The sequence below is a fragment of the Oncorhynchus clarkii genome, chromosome 5 (genome assembly GCF_045791955.1).
Source record: "Oncorhynchus clarkii lewisi isolate Uvic-CL-2024 chromosome 5, UVic_Ocla_1.0, whole genome shotgun sequence".
Lineage (NCBI taxonomy): Eukaryota > Metazoa > Chordata > Actinopteri > Salmoniformes > Salmonidae > Oncorhynchus > Oncorhynchus clarkii.
In genome coordinates this window covers 48255156-48278845 of record NC_092151.1, presented here as the reverse complement: position 1 = coordinate 48278845, position 23690 = coordinate 48255156, and the positions used below count along the sequence as shown (strand labels likewise).

Below are 23690 nucleotides of genomic sequence, written 5' to 3'. Positions count from 1 at the left end.
AGAATCAAGGCTTTAATCGCTGCCAAAGGTGCTTCAACAAAGTACTGAGTAAAGGGTCTGAATACTTATGTATATGTGATATTTCCGTTTTTTCTTTTTAACAAATATGAAGAAAAAAAAAAAGTTTCCTTTGTCATTATGGGGTATATTGTGTGTAGATTAAGGGGGGAAAACAATTTAATCAATTTTAGAATAAGGCTGTAACGTAACAAAATGTGGACAAAGTCAAGGGGTCTGAATACTTTCTGTATGCACTGTACTTTCAGGAGTAAAGATGTGCTTACGCATTCACATAATAATGCAGTAATAGTGTTTAACATGATTTTTAAATGATTACCACATCTCTGTACCCCATACAATACATATAGATAATTGTAAGTTCCCTCAATCGAGCAGTGAATTTCAAGCACAGATTCAAGCACAAAAACCAGGGAGGTTTTCCAATGGTTTACAAAGAAGACCAACTATTGGTAGATTTAACTATTGGGATATTCAATGTCTGATAGGTAAAAAAAAAAACAATCAGCATGGTGCAGTTATTAATTAATCTACAAAGATACAGGCGCCCTTCCTAACGGGATTTCACCAGAGTTTAATGGCTGTGATGGGAGATAATTGAGGATGGATCATTGTAGTTACTCCACAATACGAACATAAATTACAGAATGAAAACAAGTAAGCCTGTACAGAAAAAAATATTCCAAAACATGCACAAAATAAAAATATTCCAAAACATGTACCTGTTTTCAATAAGGCACTTGAAGTAATACTGCAACGAAATGTGGCGAAGACATTCACTTTTTGTCCTGAATACAAAGCGTTATGTTTGGGGCAAATCTAATACAACACATTACTGAATACCACTCTATATATTGTCAGCATGTTGGTGGCTGCATCATGTTATGGGTATGCTTGTCATCGGCAAGGACTCGTTTTTTAGGATAAAAATAAGCAAAATAGAGCTAAGCACAGGCAAAATCCTAGAGGAAAAGTAGGTTCAGTCTGCTTCCATCAGACACTGGGGAGACACATTCACCTTTCAGCATGACAATTACCTAAAACACAAGGCCAAATATACACTGCAGTTGCTTACCAAGACAATATTGAATGTTCCGGAGTGACATAGTTACAGTTTTGACTTAAATCAGTTTGAAAATGTAGGGCAAGACTTGAAAATGCTTGTCAACAACCAACTTGACAGAGCTTGAGTAATATGTTAAAGAATAATGAGAAATATTTTACAATCTAGGTGTGAAAGCTCTTAGAGACATACATAGAAAAGACTCACAGCTGTAATTGCTGCGAACGGTGATTCTAACATGCATTGTCTCAGGGGGTTGAATAATTATCTAATCAAGATGTTATTTTCCATTAATAAAAAATCAAAATCTTTCACTTTGACAGAGTATTTTGTGCTGTAGAGGATAAGTTCATTGACAACAATAAATGACAAATCCATTTTGTAACTTTCTGAAGGCTCTGTAGCAGTATGATTCTAACAGTAGTCTGCTATTGGTGTGGTCATGTCAAAAGTCCTTCCTCCCAATTAAATTTCTAAGTGAAAATTGCCAGAACTATCTGAGATGCCCAAAATATGGCCTGTTGTGGAATCGCCCAGTAGGAAGTGCCTTTGTCATTGGGATGTCAGCAGATTGAATTTAGATGGTACCTAAGATTGCAGGGAGAGCACCAGATGTTGGCTAGCTAACTGCTAGGTATTTTTGACAAACTTTTGTAGCTAATGGCAACATTGCCTCGGTCTAAAGTAAATTTGACTACATCATAATGATGACAAAGTTGTTTCGTACTAATTATTTGCCTACTTTAGCAATGCCATCGTATTTCCAAGCTACTATGCTGTAATTTAGACACTAAACAACCATTAGCCCCTGTTGAGAATGATTGGGCACCACTTGACTTTCGGGAGTCACTATTGCTGAGAACGTCTTGAACGTTCATAACAATAGCCTACTAATTCCAGGGTTTTTCTTTATTTTTACTATAAAATCATTGTAGAATAGTGAAGACATCAAAACTATGAAATAACACATGGAATCATGTAGTAAGCAAAAAAGTGTTAATCAAATTTGAGTTTCTTCAAAGTAGCCACTTTGCCTTGATGACAGCTTTGCACGCTCTTGGTATTCTCTCAACCAGCTTCATGGAGGTAGTCACCTGTAATGCATTTCAATTAACAGGTGTGCCTTGCTAATTTGTGGAATTCCTTCCCTTCTTAATGCGTTTGAGCCAATCAGTTGTGTAGGGGTGGTATACAGAAGATGGCCCTATTTGGTAAAAGACCAAGTCCATATTATGGCAAGAACACATCAAATAAGCAAAGAGAAACAGTCCATCCTTACTTTAAGACATGAAGGTCAGTCAATCCGGAAAATGTCAAGAACTTTGAATGTTTCTTCAAGTGCAGTCACAAAAACATCCAGCGCTATGATGAAACTGGCTCTCATGAGGACCGCCACAGGAAAGGAAGACCCAGAGTTACCTCTGCTGTAGAGGATAAGTTCATTAGTTACCAGCCCAAATAAATGCTTCACAGAGTTCAAGTAACAGACACATCTCAACATCAACTGTTCAGAGGAGGCTGCGGGAATCAGGACTTCATGGTCGAATTGCTGCAAAGAAACCACTACTAAAGGACCCCAATAATAAGAGGAGACTTGCTTGGGCCGGTGACTTGTTTGATACGTTTCATGTACACATTTTATTATAATATTTATGAAATGCACATTGTTATATTTGGTGTAACCCTCTCACCCGGCTCGAATTTGACTCTCACGATATTACCTTAGAATATCTCAACAGCATGGGATATTAGGTGAGAAGGACATCTCCAATAAGAATCCCTATTGTAAACTCACTAGGGTGATGACAACTAGGGTATTAACTTCCGATAGAATGATTATAGATCCTTATTATTATATAAGGATACGCTTTCCCATGCATTAAAATGAAACAGAAATAGTAAATGACTCCAATGCAACAGGCATAAGGTTCAAGATGGATATTATCACATTTTCAATGTACCACATCAAAATAAATGAAAATAATAAACCCCAATGTTTTTTCACAACCCATGTCCAAATTACTGGCAAGCTATGCAAAATATATGCATTAACGACATTACAGTTCAGGAGCAATTCGATCACCTTTTAAATCTAATACCAATTAATTAAAACAAATCATCTCTATACTTGGTTTTAACCAGGGTGTTACATTGGTGACACTTTTTTCCCTCAACTCCAACCCCATTTGATGCATGGAATGGATGTGGGTGGAGCTATGTCTACATAAGGGTGCAAAAAAAAATGTGTTTAAGTATGTTACAATATATTTCCATTTTCTTTAACACTTTTTTTGGTTACTACATTATTCCATATGTGTTTCAGAGTTTTGATGTCTTCACTATTATTCTACATATGAGTAGGTGTCCAAACATTTGACTGGTACTGTAGGTGCATCCCATGAATACCACAATGTGTTGTGTGTGTGTTTGTATTCTTTGTTTAGCTTTCCTGTGTGTGTATTGTCTGTTTAGCCCTCGCGTGTGTGTTTTTGTCACCCAGGTTATTCTCTGAGAGCATCCATGTTGATGAGAGCCCAGGGATCAGCAGCAGGCAGTAGGGGAGGTGAAACATCTAACCTCATCTGCATGACCACCTGACCTCATAACATCATACCATACCTCATATGGTATGGTATGATGGTTTTTCCTGGTCAGGTCATGTCAGGAAAGAAGTTCCAAGCCCAACCCACAACCCCTTCAGAAAGTCTGATCATGTGGACCACTAGCCCCTTTCCCCCTAAGCAGATGTGAGAGAATTGCATAGATTTGTGTAATGTGATTGGCTTACTTTGCCCACTTATAGGATCGGGGGAATTTTCTCTCCATCTCTCTCTCTTTCGGTATCTCTCTTACTCTCTCTCTCGTGGCATGCCATGAGGGTAAGAACCTGATTGTGCCTGGCTGAGCAAGCAGAGAGCAATGCCTGAGTTTGCAATGAAACATTTTAAAAGGTTTGCATATCAGTCCACTGCTAATGTGACATCACACTGTGCCTGCTGCGTTGTGCCTTCCTGGCTTGTGTAAGCATGGGTTAGGGTTGGGCGATATTACAATAGCATCGTCTATCAACGATGATTGACAGCCATTGACCATGGTTACAACATCGATATGTAACAGATGATGGTTTAGCCTATTGAGTACAAAAAAGTATCACAATGCTCAGCAGGGACCCAAGGGACATTCCGAGTAATTTGCATATTGCTATACCCTATTTCAATAAATGTGATTTATAGCCTACAGAACCCAAGAGAGGAATGTAGACCAGACGGAGCAGAGAATTCCACCAAAGCAGCACAAAATGTCTAGTCAGAAAATCTTGTTTATCCTCTCTCTGCCTAAACCAATTTTTCCATCTCAAAAAGTGATTTGAATAGTCTAAAAACATAAGGTAGCCAGAGGACTAATAATGATTGAACAAGCAATATCAATAGCCTACAGAAAAATCCAACGACAAGCTTAGTCAAGTTTAAGTTTATTAAGTAATAAATTATCTATGCGGGTCAGGAAAATCCCTCAATGCGAGGTTGAGAAGCAAATGGCCAAATTGTCCTACAAAGCCTATCATAAAAGCTTTAAGACAAGTTAAAGTTATGAACAGTAGCGTATTTCCCAAATATTCAAGCTTTTAAAGAATAAAAATAATGAAAGAATATAGCCTAGACATAGGCAATTTTTTATGAGGCAAATAAACAATTATTTTCCAGTCGTGAAGACTGTAGACTGCTTCCATCCAGCCCATGATGTAGGCCTATAACCTCTTGGGACTAGGGGACAGTCGTGTCCCACTTGGGCAAAAAAAACAGGGAAAATGCAATGCGGCAAATTTTTTACAAATTATATGAAATCAAACTTTCATTAAATCACACATGTAAGATACTCAATTAAAGCTACACTCGTTGTAAATCCAGCCAACATGTCCGATTTTAAAAAGGCTTTTCGGCGAAAGCATAAGAAGCTATTATCTGATGATACCACAATGTCAACAAAGAGAGTAGCATATTTCAAACGCAGAAATAAAATATACAACATGCATTACCTTTGACGAGCTTCTTTTGTTGGCACTCCAATATGGCCCATAAACATCACAATTGGTCCTTTTATTCGATTAATTCCGTCCATATATATCCAAATGTCCATTTATTTGACGCGCTTGATCCATAAATAACAGCTTCCAAAAAACGCAACGTCACTACAAAATATTTTAAAAGTTGCCTATAAACTTTGCCAAAATATTTCAAACTACTTTTGTAATACAACTTTAGGTATTTTTAAACGTTAATTATCGATCAAATTGTAGACGGGGCAATCTGTTTTCAATACAGGAAGAAAACAAACCATGCTCCTTTTCACGTCTTGCGCAACGCTCAACAGTGTTACCCAGTTCCTAGATGGCCTTCTTCTTCATTGCACAAATGAATAACCTCAATTCCAAAGACTGGTGACATCCAGTGGAAGCAGTAGGAACTGAAAACAGGTTCCTAAGAAATATCACTTGCCAATGACAATTCAGGGAACAGACAGAGGCCAAAAAAAATAATATTCTGAACAGTTAGTCCTCGGGGTTTTGCCTGCTACATAAGTTCTGTTATACTCACAGACATGATTCAAACAGTTTTAGAAACGTCAGTGTTTTCTATCCAAATCTACTAATAATATGCATATCTTATATTCCTGGCATGAGTAGAAGGAAGTTGAAATTGGGCACGCTATTTATCCAAAAGTGAAAATGCTGCCCCCTATACCTTAAGAGGCAGCTCCTCATCACAGACCTGTTATGCTTCTCAACCAGAAAGGAATATTAGAAAATATTTGCCATTGCCTTCACTTAGCCTCTGCCCAAGTATTCAACAACATGATATTTTGTCATGATTTGTCCACTTGAGTTCGATTCCGCATTATAGCCCAACTGTCGTTTTTGGGGGAAGGGTGGCCAATAGGGGCGAGAGCATCATATACGATGATATTTTATGTGTACATAATCACAATAGAACAGGTTGACATCACCTAACCATTTGGGGTGAGGGTGTGAGTGTGAGCAGGGTTGGGTAGTTTACTTTCTAAATGTAATCCGTTACTAATTACATGTCCAAACTTGTAATCAGTAACGTAACTTTTGGATTACCCAAACTCAGTAACTTAATCTGATTACATTCAGTTACTTTTAGATTACTTTCCCCTTAAGAGGGATGTATGTTAGTAATTGTATGTTAACAATTGAACAACATCTATTGCAGGATAAATCAATGTTAAAATTTACATAGCTGGCCATACATGGATGTTTAATTTTACTTTATGGGTTGGTTATGTAGGCTTATTCTAACCCATCTCTTTCTACTACATATAATAACACGATTCAATTTTATCATTACATTAATATATATAATTTATAAGTCCAAAAATGGATGTAGCAACTACACACTTTTTTAAGTCTATCAAAAGTGTGCGAGTTTGAGCATGTGTCCATTAGGGCTATGGATTTTTTTAAATGTATTATTTCTTACACTGTTACCCCAGGAAATCTTAAGTGTTATTACATACAGCCGGGAGGAACTATTGGATATAAGAGCAACGTCAACTTACCAACAATAAGACCAGGAATACGACTTTCCCGAAGCGGATTCTCTGTTTGGTCCACCACCCAGGACAATGAATCGGACCCCAGCAGGCGACCCAAAACAACGGCGTCGCAGACGGAGCGGTCTTCTGGTCAGGCTCCATAGACGGGCTCATCGCCCACCGCTCCCAAGTATAATACTCGCCAATGTCCAGTCTCTTGACAACAAGGTAGACGAAATCCAAGCAAGGGTTTCCTTCCAGAGAGACATCAGAGATTGTAACATTCTGTTTCACGAAACATGGCTCACTTGGGATACGTTAGAGTCTGTACAGCCACCTGGTTTCTTCGCACATCGCGCCGACAGAAACAAACATCTCTCTGGTAAGAAGGCGGGGGTGTATGCCTTATGATTAACGAGTCGTGGTGTGATCATAACAACATACAGGAACTCAAGTCCTTTTGTTCACCTGACCTAGAATTCCTTACAATCAAATGCCGACCGCATTATCTACCAAGAGAATTCTCTTCGATTATAATCACAGCAGTGTATATCCCCCCACCAAACAGACACCTCGATGGTCCTGAAAAATATATATTTGACACTATATAAACTGGAAACCACATCCTGTGGCTGCATTTATTGTAGCTGGGGATTTTAACAAGGCTAATCTGAAAACAAGGCTCCCTAAATTCTATCAGCATATCGAATGCGCGACCTGGGCTGGCAAAATTCTGGATCATTGTTACTCTAACTTCCGCGACGCATATAAAGCCCTCCTTCGCCCTCCTTTCGGCAAATCTGACCACGACTCCATTTTGTTGCTCCCAGCCTAAAGACAGAAACTAAAATGGGAAACGCCCGTGCTCAGGTCTGTTCAACGCTGGTCCAACCAATCTGATTCCACTCTTCAAGATTGCTTCGATCACATGGACTGGGATATGTTCCGGATAGCGTCGAACAACGACATTGATGTATACGCTGATTCGGTGAGCGAGTTTATTAGCAAGTGCATCTGTGAAGTTCTACCCACGGCGATTATTAAAACCTTCCCCAACCAGAAACCGTGAATTGATGGCAGCATTCGTGCTAAACTGAAAGCGCGAACCTCTGCTTTTAATCAGGGCAAGGCGACCGGAAGCATGACCGAATACAAAAAGTGTAGCTATTCCCTCCACAAGGCAATCAAACAAGCTAAGCGTCAGTATAGAGACAAGGTAGAGTCGCAATTCAACGGCTCAGACACGAGAGGTATGTGGCAGGGTCTACAGTCAATCACGGACTACGAAAAGAAAACCAGACCCGTCGCGAACCCCGAGGTCTTGCTCCCAGACAAACTAAACAACTTATTTGCTCGCTTTGAGGACAATACAGTGCCACTGACACGGCCCGCTACCAAAACCTGCGGGGTCACTGCAGCCAACGTGAGTAAAACATTTAAACGTGCTAACCCTCGCAAGGCTGCCAGCCCCGGCGGCATTCCTAGCCGCGTCCTTAGAGCATGCTCAGACTAGCTGGCTGGTGTGTTTACGGACATATTCAATCAATCTCTATCCCAGTCTGCTGTTCCCACATGCTTCAAGAGGGCCACCATTGTTCCTGTTCCCAAGAAAGCTAAGGTAACTGAGCTAAACGACTATTGCCCCGTAGCACTCACTTCCGTCATCATGAAGTGCTTTGAGACACTAGTCAAGGATCATGTCACCTCCACCCTAGCTGACACCCTAGACCCGCCCCAATAAGTCCACAGACGACGCAATCGCAACCACACTGCACACTGCCCTAACCCATCTGGACAAAAGGATCTGCGGGTCCTGGACTTGCTGATGGGCCGCCCCCCAGGTGGTGAGGGTAGGAAACAACATCTCCACCCCGCTGATCCTCAACACTGGGACCCCACAAGGGTGCGTTCTCAGCCCTCCTGTACTCCCTGTTCACCCATGACTGCGTGGCCATGCACGCCTCCAACTCATTCATTAAGTTTGCAGACAACACTACAGTGGTAGGCTTGATTACCAACAACAACAAGACAGCCTACAGGGAGGAGGTGAGGGCCCTCACAGTGTGGTGTCAGGAAAATAACCTCACACTCAACGTCAACAAAACAAAGGAGATGATCCTGGACTTCAGGAAACAGCAGAGGGAGCACCCCCATATCCACATCGACGGGACAGTAGTGGAGAAGGTGAAACGTTTTAAGTTCCTCTGTGTTCACATCACGGACAAACTGAGATGGTCCACCCACACAGACTGTGTGGTGAAGCCACAGCAGCGCATCTTCAACCTCAGGAGGCTGAAGAAATTTGACTTGTCACCAAAAACACTCAAACTTTTACAGATGCACAATCGAGAGTATCCTGTCGGGCTGTATCACCGCCTGGTACGGCAACTGCTCCGCCCACAACCGTAAGGCTCTCCAGAGGGTAGCGAGGTCTGCACAACGCATCACCGGGGGCAAACTACCTGCCCTCCAGGACACCTACACCACCCGATGTCACAGGAAGGCCAAAAAGATCATCAAGGACAACAACAACCCGAGCCACTGCATGTTCACCCGCTATCATCCAGAAGGCGAGGTCAGTACAAGTGCATCAAATCTGGGACCGAGAGCCTGAAAAACAGCTTCTATCTCAAGGCCATCAGACTGTTAAACAGCCACCACTAACATTGAGTGGCTGCTGCCAACATACTGACTCAAATCTCTAGCCACTTTTAACAATTAATAATTGGATGTAATAAATGTATCACTAGTCACTTTAAACAATGCCACTTATTTAATGTTTACATACCCTACATTACTCATATGTATAAACTGTACTCTGTACCATCTACTGCATCTTGCCTATGCCGTTTGGCCATCGCTCACCCATAAATGTATATGTACATATTCTTATTCATTCCTTTACACTTGTGTGTGCTGTAGTGTCTTTGGCTATGCCGGATTAAGTGATATGACATGCTATTCTATGAAATAATTTCTCCGTAATTAATATAATCTGATTGAGCTAATCATATAAATGTAATTAACTAGAAAGTCGGGCACCACAAAATAATATTTATAGAGCTGTTACAGTGCCTTGCGAAAGTATTCGGCCCCCTTGAACTTTGCGACCTTTTGCCACATTTCAGGCTTCAAACATAAAGATATAAAACTGTATTTTTTTGTGAAGAATCAACAACAAGTGGGACACAATCATGAAGTGGAACGACATTTATTGGATATTTCAAACTTTTTTAACAAATCAAAAACTGAAAAATTGGGCGTGCAAAATTATTCAGCCCCTTTACTTTCAGTGCAGCAAACTCTCTCCAGAAGTTCAGTGAGGATCTCTGAAAGATCCAATGTTGACCTAAATGACTAATGATGATAAATACAATCCACCTGTGTGTAATCAAGTCTCCGTATAAATGCACCTGCACTGTGATAGTCTCAGAGGTCCGTCAAAAGCGCAGAGAGCATCATGAAGAACAAGGAACACACCAGGCAGGTCCGAGATACTGTTGTGAAGAAGTTTAAAGCCGGATTTGGATACAAAAAGATTTCCCAAGCTTTAAACATCCCAAGGAGCACTGTGCAAGCGATAATATTGAAATGGAAGGAGTATCAGACCACTGCAAATCTACCAAGACCTGGCCGTCCCTCTAAACTTTCAGCTCATACAAGGAGAAGAATGATCAGAATTGCAGCCAAGAGGCCCATGATCACTCTGGATGAACTGCAGAAATCTACAGCTGAGGTGGGAGACTCTGTCCATAGGACAACAATCAGTCATATATTGCACAAATCTGGCCTTTATGGAAGAGTGGCAAGAAGAAAGCCATTTCTTAAAGATATCCATAAAAAGTGTTGTTTAAAGTTTGCCACAAGCCACCTGGGAGACACACCAAACATGTGGAAGAAGGTGCTCTGGTCAGATGAAACCAAAATTGAACTTTTTGGCAACAATGCAAAACGTTATGTTTGGCGTAAAAGCAACACAGCTGAACACACCATCCCCACTGTCAAACATGGTGTTGGCAGCATCATGGTTTGGGCCTGCTTTTCTTCAGCAGGGACAGGGAAGATGGTTAAAATTGATGGGAAGATGGATGGAGCCAAATACAGGACCATTCTGGAAGAAAACCTGATGGAGTCTGCAAAAGACCTGAGACTGGGACGGAGATTTGTCTTCCAACAAGACAATGATCCAAAACATAAAGCAACATCTACAATGGAATGGTTCAAAAATAAACATATCCAGGTGTTAGAATGGCCAAGTCAAAGTCCAGACCTGAATCCAATCGAGAATCTGTGGAAAGAACTGAAAACTGCTGTTCACAAATGCTCTCCATCCAACCTCACTGAGCTCGAGCTGTTTTGCAAGGAGGAATGGGAAAAAATGTCAGTCTCTCGATGTGCAAAACTGATAGAGACATACCCCAAGCGACTTACAGCTGTAATCGCAGCAAAAGGTGGCGCTACAAAGTATTAACTTAAGGGGGCTGAATCATTTTGCACGCCCAATTCTTCAGTTTTTGATTTGTTAAAAAAGTTTGAAATATCCAATAAATGTTGTTCCACTTCATGATTGTGTCCCACTTGTTGATTGATTCTTCACAAAAAAATACAGTTTTATATCTTTATGTTTGAAGCCTGAAATGTGGCAAAAGGTCGCAAAGTTCAAGGGGGCCGAATACTTTCGCAAGGCACTGTATCTTCCGAATAAACTCTCAAAGACCTAGTAATATTTTACATCAATAGCAGTCAATATCAATCCTCATCTTAATTCAGACTCATCTGAAAGTTGTAAATTCTTGGTTATCTGCACGAACCCTGGCTAACAATTTGAATCAGCAGTACAAAATTGGGTTTAATTATTTATTTACTAAATACCTAACTAATCACACAGAATTACACATACTTAAATCATAACTTGATTACAAATTACGTCATAAAGGAAAACGTCCCTAGCGGGCGGAACAGATATGACAGCTTGTTACACAAAGGAAAACGGCTGGGTTTGAGTGAAAGAGCGGGAAGACTGAGGGACACAGGGAGAAGCTGTGCTATCGTAAATACAGTATCTGATGCATTCTAAATTACTTGTTATTATTTGGAAAAGGAAAATGCAATAAATATGTACTCTGAGCTGCGCTTCGGTAGGTTGGTGGTAGATGGAAGGCTGTGTTGCCAAACCGAATCCTTTGAAGAATGTCTCTGGTTGTCAATTGGATACGTTGTAGTAACGTGATAGACGGAATACTCTGTCTGTTCCTTCCTAACCTTTGTTGCATCTGCTGTTGCTAACTCAACGGCTAGGAGGTATCATTTCTGTAGTGAATAAGAGTTCAAAATTCATACCATTCGCAACCAAGCTCACGCTGATGTTGGCTTCGTTCTGTAGTTATTATCTGAACCATTCTGACATTGGACCGTCGTCCTCACATCATCGGAACAGGAAGTTGTATTGTCGTCAAAGGCTTATATAGGAAGGGAGAGGAGGGCGTGTTTGAAAAGACATATAGCCCATGTCCCTTCACAGGGGCGGGCCACTGATTGAGCAGCCCTATCTTATGAAAACCGACATCTCACATTTTAGAAGCTAAAATCACATTTCATCCCATCACGAATCATTTAATATTCAAACATTTAAATGTAACAACAATTCCATGTGAATCCGATAACTCTGATGTGTAGACTTTCCACTGTAGAGTTTGTCATCTTATCATTGATGAGAATGTCTCAGATGCCAACCGAACTGACATCAGATTCATTAAGTACCACCATGTTCAATTGTTCGGATTACCACAATACAGTTCATTTCCCCCCACCTACTGATGTTCCCAGAATCTCTATGTTAACCAAGGGTTTTGCAAATGTAACCTCAGTAGGGTAGAGAGAGGAAAAAAGGGGGGAAGAGGTATTTATGACTGTCATAAACCTACCCCCCAGGCCAACGTCATGACAGTGTATAAGGTAGTTTTTGTGAAATTGTTAGATTACTTGTTAGATATTACTGCATGGTCGGAACTAGAAGCACAAGCATTTCGCTACACTCGTATTAACATATTCTAACCATGTGTATGTGACCAATAAAATTTGATTTGGATCTTGGTCTTTTTTAAGTTCGATTGAGCAATAAAAGCCCCACTTTTATTCCACAGGCTGTGATCCGCACAATTCAGCTGTTGCAATAGCGCATTTTTCAATGGCTGTCTAATGGTTTCAAAAACAATGATTGATAGGCAGCTTAAACTTCTTGAATTCAACCATTTTTGGGTTCAAATGTACTTTTAGATATGTGAACAGCCATCCAGAACAACCACAATCCGTAAGGCGCAAATAGTTAAATGAGAGAGCAGCGGTATGATTGACATCAATGCGCTATGTAGATATAAATAATAAGTGATATCCGTATCGCTGTAGACTACACCACTGCTTGTCATCCTTACCTCCAAGCGTTTATTCAAGTTGGATAATCTTTGGATGCCGACAGCAGTTGCCCTTTGGAAGACATAGCTTAGACTGTAGCCTACAAAAGCCTATTCCTGCTCTTTTCCTGGGATCCATCAAACACATTTGGTGTGTCATCATAGTGGTCTCTGACTTATGGTCAGACTCGCTCAGGTGGAACAAACTTAAACTTGCGCCTTTTTTCAATGCTGATTTGAATGTCATTGACAAAAAAGAGAAGTGTCAAAGTTTTTTTGCACCAAAATCCTTTCTGAATTCAAAAGTAATCCTACAAGTAATCATCTAGCTTTTCAAAAGTATCTGTAATCGGATTACAATATTTTAGCTTGTAACAGATTACAGTTACCGTTTTTTTTTTAAATCCCTTGTAACAGATTACATGTAATCTGTTACACCCCAACCCTGGGTGTGAGTGATTGTCAAGAATTGGGAAAGGTTTGTATTAGTTTGCTAATAATTAAATACATGTACTCTAAATTTACAAATGCATCTATTGAGCAGATTACGTTATAACCACTAACCAAGTTACAGAAGACATTTTGATTGTTTGAAGTATGTCAAGTGCAGTGAAAATATGTTCAGTTTGGTTTTCAGCTGTGTATCAGAACAAACAGTAATTGGAACGACTAGCATATGACAAATATTTTGTCTTTAGACCTGTTTTACATGAACATGCCAGTACTTCAGTACCAAAACATGTTTGCGTACTCGAGCAGACATTCTTTCAAATGCCCATCCCTAATAAAGGTTATCTTCCTATGCTGCTTGTATGTGGATGGTTAATGAATACCAGTGAAATGACTGTTCAGTGTCTGTTTTTATTTGGTGCACACAGACATAGTGTTTTTACAATAATAATAATATATGCCATGAAGCAGACATTTTTATCCAAAGCGACTTCTTGTTCTATGGTATTGATTAACTCTTGTCTCGTTGACTTCCAGAGGACATTCTCCACAGTTTCCAATCAGGCTCCACTCTCTCCTTGGCCACCGAGACAGAGAGTGTCACTTTTGGAGGAGCCAAACCACAAAGGTGTGTGTGTGCGCGCGTATGTGCAGGGTTGGGTGCGTGTGGTTGTTAGTGTGAGTATGTGTCAGACAGACACCCTGTTAACTGTGTGTGTGTGTGTGTTCCAGGCGTGGGTCGGTGGAGTCGTTCCCTCTTCTAAGCATGAACTCCAGTAGGAACATGGAGAGAGACTGGGAGAACGGCTCTACAGCATCCTCCATCACATCTACAGTAGAGTACAATGGTGAGTATTAAACATGCACCCACACACACCTGAGTACAATGGTGAGTAGGTGTGTGAATGTTTTAAATGTAAACAAAATTGGGATCCTAACAAAAAGAAAAGAAAATCACAACATTTTAATCACATTGTAGCTGGGCTTGATTACTCTTCACTAATGGTGCGAGTGTGTCTTCACTCTGTTGCGTGTGGAATATTGTAGCCTATTCATTGATGATAGGCCCTGCTATACTAAAGTTCCAAGACATTGCAAGCCAAGAAATTGCGAAATACAGCATTCCATTGCGAGATACAGCTTTTGATTGCAGATAGATAGGCCTTGTGCAAAGTTCTGACTGTCTCTGCCTGGTGACCAACATGCCCATACTGTGCCACTCCCCACTCTCTCTGTCCCTCGCTAGCTCGCTATAAAAGATGCAAGTGTTTGTGTTCTCGGAAGTACAGCAACTAATCAGTCTCCTCTGTTCAAAATACTGAAACTTTTATTTTAACATGGGAGACCTATTGAGACATAGGACTCTTTTCCAAATGCACCCTGTATATTACAACATAAATATACACAACCGTTCAAAAGTTTGGGGTCACTTAGAAATGACCTTCTTTTTGAAAGAAAAGCACATTTTTTGTGCATTAAAATAATATCAAATTGATCAGAAATACAGTGTAGACATTGTTAATGTTGTAAATGACATTAATGACTATTGTAGCTGGAAACGGCTAATTCTTAATGGAATATCTACAGAAGCCCATTTATCAGCAACCATCACTCCTGTGATCCAAAGACACGTTGTGTGAGCTAATCCAAGTTTATAATTTTTGAAAGGCTAATTGATCATTAGAAAACCCTTTCGCAATTGTTAGCACAGCTGAACAACTTTTTCTTTGCAACTCTGCCTAGAAGGCCAGCATCCCGGAGTCGCCTCTTCACATTTGAAGTTGAAACTGGTGTTTTTCATCTGTTCTAACATAATTGCAAAAGGGTTTTCTAATGATCAATTAGACTTTATCATTTTAAAACTTGGATTAGCTAACACAATGTGCCATTGAAACACAGGAGTGATAATCGTCTATGTAGATATTACATTAGAAATCTTCCATTTCCAGCTGCAATAGTCATTTACAACATTAATGTCTACACTGTATTTCTGATAAATTTGATGTTATTTTAAATGGACAAAAAATTTGCTTTTCTTTCAAAAACGAGGACATTTCTAAGTGACCCAACACTTTTGAATGATACTATACACATATACACATACATACATACAGTCATGGCCAAATGTTTTGAGAATGACACAAATATTAATTTCCACAAAGTTTGCTGCTTCAGTGTCTTTAGATATTTTGTCAGATGTTACTATGGAATACTGAAGTATAATTACAAGCATTTCATAAGTGTCAAAGGCTTTTATTGACAATTACATAAAGTTTATGCATAGAGTCAATATTTGCAGTGTTGACCCTTCTTTTTCAAGACCTCTGCAATCCGCCCTGGCATGCTGTCAATTAACTTCTGGCCCACATTATGGCCCACTGATGGCAGCCCATTCATGCATAATCAATGCTTGGAGTTTGTCAGAATGTGTGGGATTTTGTTTGTCCACCCGCCTCTTGAGGATAGACCAAAAGTTCTCAATGGAACAAAGGTCTGGGCCCAAAATATCGATGTTTTGTTCCCCGAGCCACCCCGAGCCACTTTTGCCTTATGGCAAGGTGCTCCATCATGCTGGAAAAGGCATTGTTCGTCACCAAACTGTTCCTGGATGGTTGGGAGAAGTTGCTCTCGGAGGATGTGTTGGTACCATTCTTTATTCATGGCTGTGTTCTTAGGCAAAATTGTGAGTGAGCACACTCCCTTGGCTGAGAAGCAACCCCAGGGCCTCCCGGGTGGCGCAGTGGTTAAGGGCGCTGTACTGCAGCGCCAGCTGTGCCACCAGAGACTCTGGGTTCGCGCCCAGGCTCTGTCATAACCGGCCGCGACCGGGGGTTCCGTGGGGCGACGCACAATTGGCCTAGCGTCTTCCGGGTTAGGGAGGGTTTGGCCGGTAGGGAAATCCTTGTCTCATCGCGCACCAGCGACTCCTGTGGCGGGCCGGGCGCAGTGCGCGCTAACCAAGGTGCACAGTGTTTCCTCCATTGGTGCTGCTGGCTTCCGGGTTGGATTAAGAAGCAGTGCGTCTTGGTTGGGTTGTGTATCGGAGGACGCATGACTTTCAACCTTCGTCTCTCCCGAGCCCGTACGGGAGTTGTAGCGATGAGACGAGATAGTAGCTAAACAATTGGATACCACGAAATTGGGGAGAAAAAGAGGTAAAAATTTATAATTTAAAAAAAAGAGAAGCAACCCCATGGCTGGTTTCAGGATGCTTTCGGCTCACCCTTGTCTTCTCCGGACAAGCTTTTTTCCGGATGCCCCAAACAATCGGAAAGGTCAGAGAAAATGACCTTTCCTTTATGTTTTTCCTGGAGAGAAGTGGCTTTGCTGCCCTTTGCTGCCCTTCTTGACACCAGGCCATCCTCCAGGCCATCCTCCAAAAGCTTTCTCCTCACTGTGAGTGCAAATGCCTGCCTGCTGCCATTCCTGAGCAAGCTCTGTATTGGTGGTGCCCCGATCCCGCAGCTGAAACAACTTTAGTTGACGGTCCTGGCGCTTGCTGGACTTTCTTGGGCGCCCTGAAGCCTTCTTCATAACAATTGAACCGCTCTCCTTGAAGTTCTTGATGATCCGATAAATGGTTGATTTAGGCAGCAATATCCTTGCCTGTGAAGCTCTTTTTGTGCAAAGCAATGACGGCACGTGTTTCCTTGCAGGCAAACATGGTTGACAGAGGAAGAACAATGATTCCAAGCACCACCCTCCTTTTGAAGCTTCCAGTCTGTTATTCAAACTCAATCAGCATGACAGAGTGATCTCCAGCCTTGTCCTCGTCAACACTCACACCTGTGTTAACGAGAGAATCACTGACATGATGTCAGCTGGTCCTTTTGTGGCAGGGCTATGGGATTCGGTTAATTTGCATGGCAAAGAGGGACTTTGCAATTAATCTGATCACTCTTCATAACATTCTGGAGTATATGCTAATTGCCATCATACAAACTGAGGCAGCAGACTTTGTGAAAATTTATATTTGTGTCATTCTCACTTTTGGCCACGACTGTACATACAGTTGAAGTCGGAAGTTTACATACACCTTAGCCAAATACATTTAAACTCAGTTTTTCACAATTCCTGACATTTAATCAGAGTAAAAATTCCCTGTCTTTCATCACATTCCCAGTGGGTCAGACGTTTACATACACTCAATTAGTATTTGGTAGCATTGCCTTTAAATTGTTTAACTTGGGTCAAAGTTTCAGGGAGCCTTCCACAAGCTTCCCACAATAAGTTGAGTGAATTTTGAAAAGTGTGTGTGAGGAAGGAGGCTGACAAATCTGACTCAGTTACACCAGTTTTGTCAGGAGGAATGGGCCAAAATTCACCGAACTTATTGTGGGAAGCTTGTGGAAGGCTACCCGACACGCTTGACCCAAGTTAAACAATTTAAAGGCAATGCTACCAGGGAATTTTTTACGGATTAAATGTTAGGAATTGTGAAAAACGTATTTAATGTTTAAATGTATTTGGCTAAGGTGTATGTAAACTTCTGACTTCAACTGTACATGCACACACGCACACACACACAAAAATACACAGTCATGGTAAGCACCAATAAAACATCACAAATCACCTATAAAAATGGTTATATTCCTCCACAAATACGTCCCCAATCAATTTAAAGTACTTTTTCAGGAAAGAGTGGTCTGCACGCAGTAGGCAAGCAAGATTATTTGACTGACAGTTCTGTTCACTTAGTGATTAGTCCTACTTTAGAAGCAGCATTCCTTGACAGACAAGTAAAATTACCGTTCAGTGGCGCTTTGAAACTATCTCCAGAGAAGGTTTTGTGTCTGCATTTATTAAAAAGCCGTAGTGTGCCCTTACATGCTGACTAGACCGGACGCGTCACGTGTGCGAGGGTTTCAAAATAAATGTACACATACATGTTATTTAATCATTGCACCCACACTGCTCGCGAGCGTTTGCAGAAGTTGGTTCTATTTGTGACGCTCAACGCGCTGCAAGTCCTGTCTCTCCCATCTCCTCATTGGTTTTTAGGAGCATATACCCACGTGGGTGATTGAAAGAAGAACTGAGGTCCAGAATCCATTCAGTTGTGGTAATACACCTTAAAGTTGGTTGCCAACCGCCATATAAAGTCTGAAGAAGAAGCCTGAAGGAAGGAGGAGAAATTACTAGAAACAAATTCAGTTTACTGTTTTGTCTGTGGATTAATTGTCAGCGTAGAGGACCGTGTGCATTGTAAAATAACAACCCAATGTTTACATCCCAGGACAAATTAACTAGCAACAGCAAGCTAGCTAAATTGCCCTAAATGTTTAATGCTTTTCGACCTGTCCCCACAATAATATAATTGGTTCAGAGTTTGTTTTGATATTTCAACCTGCGTGTCCTAATCACGTTTGGTGTGGGGAGACAACATCAACATGCGCCCGATGGTGTCTGGTCAGCATGTTACAGACAAACAAACATGCTGTAGCCAAGGCTCTTTTAAGGGTATATGACTGTAGTAGATATAACTTCATTGCCCGGCCCTAGCAGTCATACATACGTAATAGGACCATTATTCTGCACTGTAAATTGACGTGGAATTTAATGATTGTTTTGTTATCACTTTAACGGAAAATGGCTTTTTAAACGTTGAGCAAAATGTTTCATTTGTCACATCCCTAATGGTGAGTATTACATACACACCAGAGTACAATGGTGAGCATTATGGTTTCTGTCCTCGTTGCAGGTCCCAAGCTGTTTAAGGAGTGTGTTTCCAAGTCCAACAAGCCAATAATCCACAATGCCATCACCCACTGCTGCCTGGCTGGTAAGGTCAATGAAGCCCAGAAGAACACCATCCTAGAGGTCAGTCCATCCATAGTATGGTAGTACTAGAAGGTCTCCATGATTTTACTATAGCCAAAAATATCAATGCAACATGTAAAGTGTTGGTCCCATGTTTCGGGGACCGAGTGGCGCAGCGGTCTAAGGCACTGTATCGCAGTGCTAGAGGCGTCATGACAGACCCGGGTTCGATCCCGGGCTGTATCACAACTGGCCGTGATCGGGAGTCCCATAGAGCGGTGCACAATTGGCCCAGCGTCGTCCAGGTTTGGCCGGGGTAGGCCGTCATTGCCTAGTTAAGTAAAGGTTAAATAAATGTAAAAAATGAGCTGAAATAAAATATCCCAGAAATGTTCCATAAGCACAAATGTGTTTATATCCCTGTTAGTGTGCATTTCTCATTTGCCAAGATAATCCATCCATCTGACAGGTGTGGCATATTAAGAAGCTGATTGAACAGCATTATCATTACACAGGTGCACCTTGTGCTGGGGACAATAAAAAGCCACTCTAAATTGTGCAGTTTTGTCACACAACACAATGCCACAGATGTCTCAAGTTTTGAGGGAATGTGCAATTGGCTTGCGACTGCAGGAATGTCCACCAGAGCTGTTGCCAGAGAATTGAATGTTCATTTCACGACCATAATCCGCCTCCAACGTTGTTTTGGAGAATTTGGCAGTACGTCCAACCGAACTCACAACTGCAGACCACGCGTAACCACGCCAGCCCAGGACTTCCACATCCGGGTTCTTCACCTGAGGAATCATCTGGGACCACTCACCCGGACAGCTGATGAAATTGTGAGTTTGCACAACCAAAGAATTTCTGCACAAACTGTCAGAATGCATAGTGCCAACTGTAAAGTTTGTTTTTTCATGGTTCGGGCTAGGCCACTTAGTTCCAGTGTGAGGAAATTTTAACGTTACAGCATGTAATGACTTTCTAGACGATTCTGTGCTTCCAACTTTGTGACTAATTTGCGGAAGGCCCTTTCCTGTTTCCGCATGACAATGCCCTTGTGCACAAAGCGAGGTCCGTACAGAAATATTTTTTTGCGATCTTTGTGGAAGAACTTGACTGGCCTGCACACAGCCCTGACCTCAACCCCATCGAACACCTTTGGGATTAATTGAAACGCAGACTGCGAGCCAGGCCTAATCGCTCAACATCAGTGCCCGACCTCAATAATGCTGTTGTGGCTGAGTGGAAGCAAGTCCCCACAGTAATGTTCCAACATCTAGTGGAAAGCCTTCGCAGAAGGGTGGAGGCTGTTATAGCAGCAAAGGGGGGACCAACTCCATATGAATGCCCATGATTTTGGAATGAGATGTTTGACGAGCAGGTGTCCACATACTTTTGGTCACTCTGCACAAACTGTCAGAAACCGTCTCAGGGAAGCTCATGCGCGTGCTCGTCGTTCTCAGGGTCTTTACCTGACTGCATCATAACCGACTTCAGTGGGTAAATGCTGACCTTGGATGGCCACTGGCACTCTGGAGAAGTGTGCTCTTCACGGATGAATCCCTGTTAATCCCTGTGAGCGGTTTGCTGATGTCAGCTTTGTGAACAGAGTCCCCTATGGTGGCGATGGGGTTATGATATGGGCAGGCATAAGCTACGGACAACTAACACAATTGCATTTTATCGTGACGAGATCTAGAGGCCCATTGTGAGACCCATTTCTTTTAAGTTATCTGTGATCAACAGATGCATATCTGTATTCCCAGTCATATGAAATCCATAGATTAGGGCATACGGAATTTATTTCAATTGTCTGATTTCCGTATATGAACTGTAACTCAGTAAAAAATAGTTGCTTTTATATTTTGTTCAGTGCAGAAGGCCTCTGCAATTTCAGTATAGACAATTAATTTTCCTCATTACCTGTGAAAATTATTTGAGGTGAGTCAATAGTATTGTAGTTCTAGAAAGAGTCTGTGATTTTACTATAGCCAATTAATTGTCCTCATTACTAGTGTCAATAAGTTATATATAGTAAAAGAGAAAACAGTCTGAGTCAATAAAAACATCAGAATGTTTGGCCTAAATGTTTTGAGGAAAAATGTGTTTTAGAAAGATCAGCTTGAAATTGACATGGTATAATTGATTCAACAACCAATTTGTTCAAGTATGAACCAGAACATCAATAGACTAGTTATTTGTCAGTGTTTATACAGCTAACTTGGTTATCCTGTTTTGTTATATATCCCTCTGATTCCCACTGTATAGTAGAGTGATGTACTTCTTCCCATGGTTACTAATGGTTGTTTCTTCCGTCTGTCTCTCCAATGCCAGGAGCTGGAGAGGTGTGAGGCCAACCACCTGATGATTCTGTTCAGGGACGGTAGCTGCCAGTTCCGAGCCATCTACTCCTTCTCCCCCGACACAGAGGAGATTGTCAAGTTCACCGGCATGGGGCCACGCAGCATCAGCCGCAAGATGATCGACAAGCTCTACAAGTACAGCTCCGACCGCAAGCAGTTCAACTGCATCCCCGCCAAGACCGTGTCAGTCAGCGTGGATGCCCTGACCATACACAACCACCTGTGGCAGATCAAGAGGCCCAGCGGATCTTCTAGGAAGAAGTGAGGAAGGGAAGAAGAGGAGGACAAGGCGGCACACCATAGGCATTCATTCTACGATTGGGCAGGACCCAGTAGTCTCGGATATGACCATTCTGTGGGTTTGGCCTGTTGATGAAGAGGGATTGGTCTATTGCTGTGTGTGTGTGTAGTCTTCGGATTGGTGTAAATGGCGGTCTCCGTGGAGATGGACCTGAGAATTTTAATGAACACCTTCCAACTAACCAAATGAGTCTTTTAAAGAGGAATGTTTTCTGCATGTGGCACTTTTTATGTTTGAAGTATTAGGTTTTATGCTAACTAAGGAAAAGCCTATAGTTTAGCACTGAACACACTTCTTCTATACAGTACTTTACCCTTATGTAGTGGATCAAAAAGACAAAACAAAGTAATACTGAAACTACAGACTACTGAAATAAGTGCAAATAAAGGCAGCACTGAAAGTACAGACGCTACAGACTTAAACCACAGCCATTGTCAAAATTGTTTGAAAGTGTTTGTTCTAGTCGGGCAAAATCCTGCAGCTGTGACCCCTCTGATCTCCTTCAAAAGGCTATTTATTCAATAATACTAGTATGGGCTTTTAAGTTATTTTACCATGAATAAACTTTACTTAACATTTTTGAAAATGATGAGAAAGATATGGTCAAGTCTTTTTGTGTGTTTTTGCAGATGTTTGTGGAAAGGGGGGTTGGGAATGCGTGGCTGTGTGTGTCTCTGAATGTGTTTACTCGTTAAATTATGCTTTAACAAAGGTTTTATCATGCAGTGGAATAAGCTCCACCACTGTTTAATTCAGTTAAAAGATGAATGCTCTTGTCCCAGGAGAAGGGAGGCTCATCATTTTCTCAGTGTTATTGTTAGTGGTGAGGTGGTGATTAGTATTTACTCGGTTCCAAACGAGCACGCTTTGGGTTTCAGTCTATTGCACTCTATCTACAGTATGTTACAGCAGAATACTGGCCCACGATCAATGGTACTCATGAAGATCCAAATCCACTGAATGCTCAGCTCACTCTTACCAGCAGAGAGACACCAAGGTCTTCTGCTCCTTTTCACTAACACACTGGAACCTGATCTGAAGTAACTGACTAGGTTTAGGATTTTTTCTGGCAATGTGATCTGGCCAGGACAACAAAAACAACTATTGGCCCTACTTGCAGCCTATAACATGAGCCAGGATTTTTCCCTAGTCACATGGTCGGGGAAAAGTCCTGGCCCCATTCATGACCTAAACCTGCTGTCTGTTTAGCACTAAGAGCAGCTCTACCATGACTGACTGCCTCAAGTTCATTCAATTCAAGGGAAACTGGACAATACTTGATATTATTTGCTGCATTTTGTACATGTGAGTAGTGGTTTTGTATATACTGTACCACCTTATGTTTACTAAAAGTTGGCGCAATTGAATTTTTCATTACTGGCTTTAAAGATTGTATTTGTTTCTTTAAAATATTCTACTATATATTTATTTTGAAAAACACTAGTGTAATAAATAATACTGGTAAACGAACAATGGTTCCTTTGCTTTGTTGCCCATGATTTCATTTAATTCATGAATATTTATTTGTATTGTTTTTTTTCAGCTGTTGATCATAATGCATTGCTTCTGAACTGGATTAAGATCTTGACTTATCGTGTCATTATTGCATCATGGGGGATAGAGTGCAAGCAGAGCATTGGAAAAGTCACAGGCTACACTTCAGACTGTAGTGCTATTTGTATGTGACTTTTCCAGGATGTAGGTAGGTGACTTAATGATGCCACGAAAAATAGCACTACACGTGCAACATAGCATTCCTAACCTAG

General features: G+C 41.2%; 1 protein-coding gene across 3 annotated transcripts in view; it reads left to right on the top strand.

The window, feature by feature from the left end:
* The window catches only part of LOC139408954 (calmodulin-regulated spectrin-associated protein 1-B-like), a 141152-nt gene extending 117761 nt beyond the window's left edge, over positions 1-23391 (top strand). For 2 of the 3 annotated variants that reach the window (XM_071153482.1, XM_071153483.1), the window contains 4 exons: positions 14035-14125; positions 14230-14345; positions 19199-19317; positions 21595-23391. In XM_071153482.1, coding sequence (XP_071009583.1) covers positions 14035-14125; positions 14230-14345; positions 19199-19317; positions 21595-21888 — 620 coding nt within the window. In that variant the 3' untranslated portion in view covers positions 21889-23391. The remainder of the gene's footprint in view (positions 1-14034; positions 14126-14229; positions 14346-19198; positions 19318-21594) is intronic. The other variant, XM_071153481.1, reaches the window with a different exon arrangement.
* The last annotated feature ends 299 nt before the right edge of the window (positions 23392-23690 follow it).